The following is an 11,234-nucleotide window of genomic DNA, read 5'->3' as shown; positions in this document are numbered from 1 at the left end:
TAATAAATCGTTGCATGGACATAGTGTGCATGCCTGAATCACTTAGATACATATTTGAACTCATTAGTAACGTGTGCTTTTAAATTTTAAGATGACTAGGGCCAATGAGGTTGTCAATCAGATATGGAATTGTGTGTGGATAGTAGTCGTAAGTGGATTGTGGAGACATAGAAATCAGAAGATTTTGAAAAATAGGAGGATAGATTGTCTCGAAATATTCACTATAATGCAATTGAAAGTATGGTTGTGGGTTTCTTCAAAAGTTAGTATAGCTAGTTTTTCTTACTCCGATTGGTGTTTAGAACCGCTGGTTTGCATGAAATTTATAAAAAAAATATTAGGTGGGATAATGATAGCTTGGGTTGTTGTTTTACTTTGAATCTCTGTTTTATGTGCAGTTATGTTAGTATCTTTAGGCTAGCGTGCTTATATAAGGATTAAAGTATTTTCAAAATATTTCTATTATTTATTAGTTTTTTACTTATACAAATAAAATAAAATAAAATTGTGATGTCAATCTCTACATCAATTGTCAATTGTACTAATTACTCTGTAATCTCTTTAATCTCCTTACTCAGAGAGTTTCTTAAAGAGTTATTTATTTTATAGAAATTTTAAAATATTTTATGACATATTTTGTTTTGATAAAGATTTTTAAAAGAAATTAAAAATCTACAAATTTATGAGAATAATTTTTTTTTCAAAATATGTTTTGTCATAAAGATAGTTTTTTTCACTTAACACTTAAAAAAAATCGTTTCATTTTCCTATTTTACTTTTCCCCTTTGAAGAAAAAACAAGACCATTGATAATGCAATTATAAAAATTTGACACCAATTATTAATATATATATATATATATATATATATATATATATATTAATTGTCCCTATATACATGTGACATGTGTGGTAGTGATGCTATATATTATTTTCACTTTTATAATATTGTGGAAACTTTGAAAGATGGTGAAGGTGGTATAGTTGTGTAGAAGAAAGAAAATGGATGAAATGAGAAGCTTGTGTTTGTTCTTGTTGTTGTGGTGTCACCATGGCTTCCAACACATACTCATAAATTGTGGTCATTTTGCTATTCCCATCTTCTTCATTTCAGTGGCCGACCACACATAAATTCTGTCTCCTTTTTTTATGCCTTGCTACTGCAATTTGTGGGATCACTACAAAAATTTCATCATATAGAAAAACATTTTGTATAGACAAATCTGAAAACTATTTTAGAAATTGAGGATTGTTAGTCTTCAAGTTATGATTTATGGTCAATGAATTAGTTTTTTAACTAATTATATATTGCTTTGAATGAGGTGTATGAAATAAAAGAAGAAAATTAGACTAACAAATGAGATTTACTTGGATGGAGAAATAAAATTAAAAAAAAACAAAAGAAAATGAAATAAATTTATTTGTTGATGGAGATCTCACGTCGACTAGAGATAAGGACATTTCATAGTATATAAGTGGGTGCAAACCTCATTTCCACAAACCGGTTTTATGAGGTTGAGTTAGGCTTAAAGTCCACTTCTTAACATTTGTTATTAATAATTGAAACAAGTTTTTTTTATAATATTCGGATCCATTTTAATCATTTTCATACTACACGCATCTATGGATGATCTAAAATTTGGATATGAGACAAACAATCAATCTTGTGTTATCAAAATACATGACTAATTGTATGAGGGTTAGACTACTCTTGAAATGTTTCACATTAGTTTATTATTTCTTGCTGATAAAAAAAATACATTGTTAGATGATTTTTCATGAATTTCTAGTTGGTAGTTTTTTGGTAAGCATTTTGTTTTTTTAAAGAGGTTTTGACATCTCTATTTTCTAATATATACAAGTTGGATCACCTCTAAGTGATTCATATTTATTTATTACTGGTAAAAAGAAATTACATATAAATCAAAATCACTCCATGTCTTGTACATGTTTTTCATTAGTTGGTGCATGTATATCGACACTGTTTTCTTAATTCACATATATAGCAAGCCATGCATGAGGTGTTATACATTTTCTAGTGTCTTAAATTTTACTATATTATTTATAAAATTGACAATTGTTCTTATCTATTTAATAAGTAATTTCTCTTGACATGAGTATGGCTATGTAGGGTTGTTGATGAATAATGATTGAAGATGATTAGATGTGAATTATATATGTTGGTGCTCCACTTGAAGGTGTATCAGACTCCACAACTGTTTCCAATTTAACACATATCTATCAAAACATCTTACTATCATTTTAAGATACGATTACGTTTTCTTCTTATCTTTTTTTTTTTATATATATATATTTGTTCTTAATACATTTGTGACATCATTTGATGATCCACCATTTTGTTTTCTCAATTATTAACTTTGCTTTTTGTGATTTCGTTTTGTACACAAATTTTGGCTTACTTTGTACATACAATGTTCATTTGGCATTATTTTCCATGGTCTTGGTTTTGTTTTTTATTATTTTATCTATATATTTGATGAGTCATTGAGAGTGGAGTGTTTTACTTTTACATTTTTTTAGTTCAAATTTATATAATAAGAATCTTAAAATTTATGATTCTCATCTATTAGAGAACATTTGTCTTGATACATGAATAATTTTTAAATTTTTTTAAATATGTGTTTTTGTAGTTTTTATTTTTTTTTTCTTTTTTATGGTCAACGGTGAACAATCTCATTACTACTAGGTGCCTTTATTTTATTAAATTACATTTAGGTTTATAATTATATTTTACATGAGTCACGTCATTTAATTTAATTTAATTTACTTATTTTTTTAACATTTTTCTGATAATGTTATAATACTTTGGCATTAATAACAATATTCAACATTCACTAGTAGACATAATGACCATATTCTGAACATGGTCAATAACTTTTTGTTAAAGACTCAACAAATCATAATAAGATCAGTGCTAATATGTTCTATTGACACTTTATGTTTTTTGAATTTCTTCTTTAACGAACAGGTATTTAAATTTCATATGCTTAGTAGCACCTTTGAAATACTTGTTGCTTATAGAAAAAATGGCAATTACAAAATTATCACAATAAATTCTCAACAACTTGAAAATATTGTCAACTACTCCAAATCCTAAAATAAAATTTCACACCAATTAGCGTGAATTGTGGCCTCAAAGCATGCCACAAATTAAACATCGGTAGTGTATGCAACAATGACTAAATCATTTGCGCTTTTCCATGAAATCACTCATCTAGGTAAAAGATATACACATGACCAAATATAGACATTCTTGTATCCATACACCAACAAAATTTGAATTTTTATATTCAATCACATCAAGATAACCAAATCTTCGTAAGCATGTGATTCTTTGTTTCTTGTAAGTATCTTAAGACTTTCTTTGCAACTTTCCAATGATTCAATCTTGGATTACTCTGTTATCTACCAATCATATCAACTGTGTTTCTACAAGACCTAAACCCTGTAGAACACTTCCTCTTGTTGCAATCTTCTCATCTTTCGGTTAGGCTCCTTTCAGATGGATCTCCTTTGGTCTGGACACGATGGGGGGAGTACCTGCGAAGACACTCCAACGATCAAGTCAGACCGAGAGCTAGGTACCAGAAGAGTAGGGAGTGAATAGTTACCTTGGGTGTTGTGCCTATTCTGCTATTTATACTGCTCTAGATGGGCTATGACTTCTATGGGTCTGCTTTAGGGTCCAAACGAAGGCCCAATTGTGCTTTAACCGCGCTTATCACTTAAGTTGGCTTGTTTATACCTAATTACGTGTTTAGCTTTGCATCTTGTCGTCTAGTCGGCTTTGTCGTTTGGTCGGCCTTGCGGCCACCCGGTAATACATATCTGCAAAGCTAATATATGGCCTCATACATGTTTGAGCATACATCAAACTCCCAACAACAAATGCATAAGGGATATTCTCCATATGTTTTCATTCCAAATCATTATTTAGACATTGCATGAGACTAAATTTGTCTCCTTTATGTATTGGAACGAGAGATTTTGAATATTTATCCATTCAAATCTTCTCTAAAACTTTATTAATATATGTTTTCTTAAACAAGCTTAACAGTCATTGAGATCTATCACAAAATATTTCTATTCATATCATATAGTATGTTTAACCATATTTTTCCTTTCAATTTTGTTAGAGAAATTTCTTAGTCTCACTTAATAAACCAAGATCATTAGTTTCAAACAAGATATCATCAACATACAAAATAAGAAATAACATTATAAATATCATAAATTATTATTAATACTATTATTATAATTATTATCATAACAATTTTGTATATTATTATTATTATCTTTATTATTATTACACGTATTTATTAAACTTATATTTTAATTTTTTTATATATCTATATAAAATAAAATTATTTGTATTATTGTTATAAAAATTTATTATTAAGAAAATTATTATTACTTTTATTACCTTAATTATTATTATTATTATTATTATTTTTATTAGAATTATATTAATATTGTGAAATTTATCAACAAATTTTACGACGAATAATATTAGTGTCCAATTATCAATGAATTTTATTACGCACACAATTATCAACGAATTTTATCGACAAATATTATTTCGTACTCAATTATCGATGGATAGACGATAATTATTGATGAACACAAATCCATCAATAATTACTGACAAATTATATTTATAAGTAATTCAACATTTATTTATAGTGTATCATTGTTGACAAATTCACTTTTGTTGGTGTCAACCCGAGTTCTTCATTTAAAAAAAAAAACATGTGTTTTTAATATTTAAAGTTTGATTCTTGTTATTCTGATTCTTCTACTTTACAAATCTTACAAATCTTAATTTAAAGTTAATCAAATAATCTAATGTTAGACAAAAAAAAAAAAAGTAGTATCAAATTATTAAATTATTGTCGACTTATATAAGTATATTATAGGATAACCTCCACTTTAGTTTTGTGAGAATGTTTATAGAAGTGGATAACTTACAAATAATGAATAGAAGAGGGTACAAAATAATTAATTTAAAATATGGAGAGATTCACAAAGTAAATGCTCAAATTCCCTTGGAATATTTTGAAACAAAATCACTACACTAAAGAGAAATTAATATACATTTCTTTTTGCAAATGAACTTAGCTAGTTTTTTTTAAGTATACATGGAAGTTTGGTCGATGTTCTTCTTTTTATTTTATTGGTTTACTTTTAGTGAAACACAGCATATTCTTAATTTGTTTTGGAACATCGAAATCACCAAAGTAAAGTTCATCCAACCTAATTTTTTCAGAATCTAATTCATTTTATAGCATGGTTTAGGGAGCAAAGTATCTACCCTTTGATTCCATTATGCACTCATACAAACAAATAAAATTATACTTGTTTTTTTTATACTTGTATTCAATCACAAAGCCTCACATATTAATTATATTTTCCCATCAAAATTTACTTTGTGTGTATCAAAAAGGCACCAATATATGCGTTTTGACCTGCCCAATGAAAGTGATTCCTACCTCCATCCCACTAGAGAAGAAAAAGCCATGAAATTTAAACATTTTAACTCTGGAAAATTATTAAATAAAAATTAATTTTAAAAATAAAAAATAATTAGTCACTATATTAATTAAATTAGATACTATTTTAAAGACTAAAAAAATTGTTGGTATCTAAATTAATTTTTATTGTTAATAAAAATTATAAACTAGTTTCTAAATTGATATCCAGATGTTAAAATTTTAGTTATCAACTTTAGAATTTAAAGTAATTAATAGCTAATTAAATATCTTAAAAGTTAATTTATAAATTTTATGAATAATAAAAACTACTCTAAATAAATACTAATATTTATTTTTAAAATAATATATAATTTAATTAATATAAGAACTAATTATTTTTTATTTTTAAAATTGATTTTTATTTAATGATTTTTTTATATTTCCTATACATACATAGAGAATAGATTCCATGTTGGTATAAATAGTAGGTGCCTTCTCATGCTATTACTAGGAAGAAACACAAACCTTGATTCTTCCAAGTGTTGTTCTTCCCATTATGCTACACTAGTCTAGTTTTGTCTCTCCAAATTCTCCAAAAGCAGCAAAAAATGGCCACTGAAAAGCCTAGGTTTTGTGCAAACTTCCTTGAGAACTCTAAACACTACTTTGCCATGATTGCTCTGCAATTTGGCTATGCAGGCATGAACATCATCACCAAGGTTTCCCTCAACCGTGGGATGAGCCACTATGTTCTTGTTGTTTATCGCCATGCCTTTGCCACTGCTGTCATAGCTCCATTTGCCTTCATCTTTGAAAGGTTCATAGAACAAAAACATGCATGCACATCATCTTTTGTTAATGCAGCAAAATTAATGCTAATGCATAGTTTCAATTTCCACAGGAAAGCTCAACCAAGGATAACATTCAAAATTTTCATGCAAATTTTCATCCTGGCTCTACTTGGGTTAGTTCCATAAGTTTATGTCCATGCATACTATGATTGAAAAAGTGAAATGAGTTTATGGAACCTCTAAAATTCTCCAAACAAATCTTATACTTATTTCATCTATAAATTTTGAAAAATAATTTTGAAAATCTCACATCGACTAGAGATTAGGATATTTCATAGTATATAAGTAGGTATAAACCTCGTCAGTCAATTTTCTAAGATTGAATTAGACTTAAAGTTCACTTCTTATTATGGTATCAGAGCTATTTAGAATTTACTCTAACTAGATTTAGTTGGACTTATCTGACCATCTGTTATCCAACCGTTATCGAACCTCCATAATATATAGTTTCACGTGTGAGTTGGTAGGTTTCGATGTATATAAATAAATACAAGTTTCACCTAATAAGTCGATTTTATAAAGTTAACGGGCCACAATCAGACATCTACAATATATAGTTTCATACATGAGTTGGTAGGTCGGTAGGTCTCGATGTATATAAGTGAATGCAAATCTTATCTTATAAGTCGATTTTATAAAGTTGAGTTAGAATTAGAGTTAAAATAATGAAAAAAAAATAATATTGTTTCTTTTAAAGAACCAAATACATTGATATATGAACAAGTTGGTTAGAATTGAAGTGTTTTTGTTGGTGGTGTATCCACAGGCCTGTGATTGATCAAAACTTCTACTACGCTGGGTTGAAATTAACATCCCCAACCTTCTCCTGTGCAATGAGCAACATGCTTCCTGCCATGACTTTTGTAATGTCAGTTTTATGCAGGTAAAAATTGAAGCTAAAATCACTTTTTTGGTTTCTTGAATAATGTATATGATGAAGATTGGTAAAAAATGATAATTTGAATGATTCATAAAGGATGGAGAAGATGAACATGAAGAAGGTGAGGTGCCAAGCAAAGGTGATTGGAACATTGATGACTGTGGGTGGGGCCATGTTGATGACCTTATACAAAGGACCTCAAGTGGAAATAGTTTGGACCAAACATGCCCTTAATCATCAAAGTCAAATCAATAATAATAGTTCAACAACACCTTCAGACAAAGATTGGCTCATTGGCTCCATTTTCTTAATCATTGCCACACTTGCTTGGGCATCCCTCTTTGTTTTACAAGTAAGACCACTACTTATCTTTTGCTTAAGTTAATTACACCTCATAGAAAAGTTTATTTCGTATTTTTTTTATATTTTAAATAAATAGAAAATCATTAAATAAAAATTAATTTTAGAAATAAAAAATAATTAATTTTTATATTAATTAAATTATATACTATTTAAAGATTAAAAAAATTATTCATATGCAAATTAGTTTTTAATTGATATTTAATTAGCTACCAAGATTTTAGCTACTATGATTTTAGCTATATATAAACGATTAGTTAAAACATTGATAACTAATTAGATATCAATTTAGAAACTACTAAACAATAATAAAAACTAATTTAGATACCAATAATTTTTTTAATTTTTAAAATGATATCTAATTTAGTTAATTAATTATTTTTGTCAAAAAATTGATTTTTATTTAGTAATTTTCTAGTAAGGATATATGTGATTAAATTTGTTAAAATAGATGCCTAAGTAATTTTTTTATTTTTTATACTACATTAACTTTAGTTTTTACACAAAAAAAACAATAAAATGTGATATGAAGATGGATGATACATAATCATTTAACAAAAATCTTCAAAAGGGGAACATTTATCATTTATTGAAAGTAAAATTTTGTTTTGTATGCTTGTGTTTGCATTGACACTACATAATAAACATTATTATTTTTTGATGGTTGTTTGAACAGGCCAAAGCCATTGAAACCTACAAAAGTCACCAGCTAAGCCTCACAACACTGATATGCTTCATAGGCACTGTTCAAGCTACTGCTGTTACTTTTGTTATGGAACACAATCCTTCAGTCTGGACAATTGGTTGGGATATGAACTTACTTGCTGCTGCCTATGCTGTAAGGAACAAACTCTTTCATTTTTTTTTTCACTTTAATTTTATTAAAATCTTATTTTTTTATGCTTTTTTAATATAATACTTACATTATTAAAAAATCATTAAATAGAAATTAATTTTAGAGATAAAAATTAATTAATGTTATATTGACTAAATTAAATACTATTTTAGAAACTAAAAAAATTATTGATATATAAATTAATTTGTATTATTGATAAATAGTTTTAAAATTAGTATCTAGTTAGTTATCAAGGTTTTAACTACCAAGATAGAATCTAAACTAAAATATTGACAGCTAATTAGATGCCAATTTAAAAATTATTCTTCAATAATAAAAATTAATTTAAATACCAATAATTTTTTAGTCTTTAGAATAGTATATAATTTAGTTAATATGATAATTAATTATTTTTTTAAGATTGATTTTTATTTAATAATTTTTTTAGGCTTGTTTAGTAATAAAAAAATATGAAATATGATTTTTAAAATGATGATGAGAAGTGATAAATTTATGAGTAGTTAGTGTTATTTAAGTATGAAGGTTTTTTTGTGTAATATTATTTGAATAATTTTGTACTATATAGGGAATTGTTACATCAAGCATATCATACTATGTTCAAGGATTGGTAATTAAGAAGAGAGGACCTGTTTTTGCAACTGCATTTAGCCCTCTCATGATGATCATTGTAGCCTTCATGGGTTCCTTTATCCTTGCAGAACACATTTTTCTTGGAGGGTAAATTTCTATAATCATTTCTTCTTTTTTCTTTCTTTCCACAAAAATAACTGCTTTTAAAACTTTATCAGAAAATATTAAAAAATCACCACTATTTTCAAAATAAATTAGTTCAACTATGCACTCACTGCTATTAAAAATTAAGTAAAACCACAGAATATAATGTCTTTAATAATTGGATCATGCAAAAAAAAAAAAAATCAAATTAAACCACTAATTTTACTTGGATTTGTTGCCTTTTGCCTCGCACAAAGTATAAATTGCGTACATGTTGAGACAAAATTTTGTCTCTTAAGCTCTATCAATGGAATTCAATGTATATACATATATTTAAACTAAAAAAATTAAGCAACTAAAAGAAAAATATATAATATATATAAAGAAAATTATTTAACAAGAAACTAATTATAAAAATAAAAAATAACAAGTTAATATATTAACTAATTTAAATACTATTTTAATAATTAAAAAAATTATTGATATTTAAAGTACTTTATAATATTTATAAATAATTTCTATATTATTATCTAATTAGCTATTAATATTTTAACTACTAAAATTTTAGATACCAACTAAAATGTTATTTAATTTAATTAATATAATAATTAATTATTTTTTATTTTTAGAATTAATTTTATTTGAATGAATTTTTTAGTTATATATAATTTAATTTTATATATCCATATGTGTAAAGAATGTTCACATTAATGTTACAAGCTTTTCTTTATCCCCAAAAGAACAATTTAACACTAATATTTAACATGCACAAGATTAACTCCTAATTACATCTATAAATTGTCTTAAGAAAAATATATATACTTGTACATGAAGGAGCATATATATATATATATATATATATATATATAATATTATGACCTTTTCTGAGCCACAAAGATTATACATAGAGAATTAGAGAAAGCATATATACTATAGAACCACCATTGTCACCATATTTTAAAACAAAACTAGTAGAACAAATTAAAACTAGTGACTACAAAACAACCTTTTGTTTACAAAAACCATGGTTTCCCAAGTTATTATTTTAAGTGATGGTGGTGGGTTACATATTTAATTAAACTTTATGTAACTTTGAAGAGATGTTGAAAACATAAAGAATATTAGAAAATGTTTGATTTGTTGGAGAATATGAAATTGACTTTGGGGTTGTGGGTGCAGTGTTCTTGGTGGGATCTTGATTGTAATAGGGTTATATTCAGTTCTTTGGGGAAAGCAGAAAGAAGAAGTGGTGGAGGATATTCCATTGGCTTTAAAGGCTCCAATGGTTGAAGCAAATTCAGATTCCAACAACACCTCTTCACATCTCATCAATCTCACCAATCAACCTCCATTCAAATCTAACAGTTAACACCAGACAAAAGTGAAGACATAAGAGATATTTGAAAATGTGAATAGAGAAGGCTTTTTTCTTCTTCTATGTCTTTTCATTTCTTTCATAATAACATGTATCTGTTTTCTCAATTTCTAATATCTTTAATAAAAAAATCCTATAATTCTGTTTTCATTTAGTTTTTTTTTTATGGACAAAAATAGTAAATATTCCAATCCTATAAATGAGGTTATGACATAACCTTTCAAAAAAACAACTCTAAAACCTTACAATAAAACTCAAATATAAACTACAAGAAATCATTAAATCAAAACCAAATTTAGAGACAAAAAAAAAATTAATTATTATATTAACTAGAAACTAAAAAATTATTTGTATCTAAAGTGGTTTATATTATTAATAAAAATTTATTAAATGATTTATAAATTAGTATCTAAATTCATTACCTAGATTTTAGTTATTAATATTTTAGATTTTAAATTCATTTAAAAGACTAATATAAATTATTTTAGAATATAAAGTTGTAAATACCTAAAACTTTGGTGACTACAATTTAGAAACAATTTTATAAAGTTTTATTAATAATAGAAACTACTTTAGATACCAATATTAATTTTTTTTAGTTTATAAAATAATATCTAATTTAATCAAATAATAACTGATTATTTTATCTCTAAAATTAGTTTCTATTAAATAATTTTCTTATAGTATATATTTTAAGAATATTTTAAT

General features: G+C 26.0%; 1 protein-coding gene across 1 annotated transcript; it reads left to right on the top strand.

The window, feature by feature from the left end:
* The first annotated feature begins 5,989 nt into the window (after positions 1-5,989).
* On the top strand, positions 5,990-10,676 carry LOC137834705 (WAT1-related protein At5g07050-like). Its single transcript, XM_068642849.1, has 7 exons — positions 5,990-6,307; positions 6,392-6,454; positions 7,108-7,224; positions 7,318-7,573; positions 8,258-8,419; positions 9,003-9,154; positions 10,331-10,676. The coding sequence occupies exons 1-7, from the start codon at positions 6,099-6,101 to the stop codon at positions 10,518-10,520; spliced, it is 1,149 nt and encodes a 382-aa protein (XP_068498950.1). The 5' UTR covers positions 5,990-6,098; the 3' UTR covers positions 10,521-10,676.
* Positions 10,677-11,234: the final 558 nt, after the last annotated feature.

Source organism: Phaseolus vulgaris, chromosome 5 (assembly GCF_000499845.2).
Source record: "Phaseolus vulgaris cultivar G19833 chromosome 5, P. vulgaris v2.0, whole genome shotgun sequence".
NCBI lineage: Eukaryota > Viridiplantae > Streptophyta > Magnoliopsida > Fabales > Fabaceae > Phaseolus > Phaseolus vulgaris.
The sequence above is the reverse complement of the archived record's forward strand: the minus strand, read 5'-3'. Positions and strand labels throughout refer to the sequence as shown.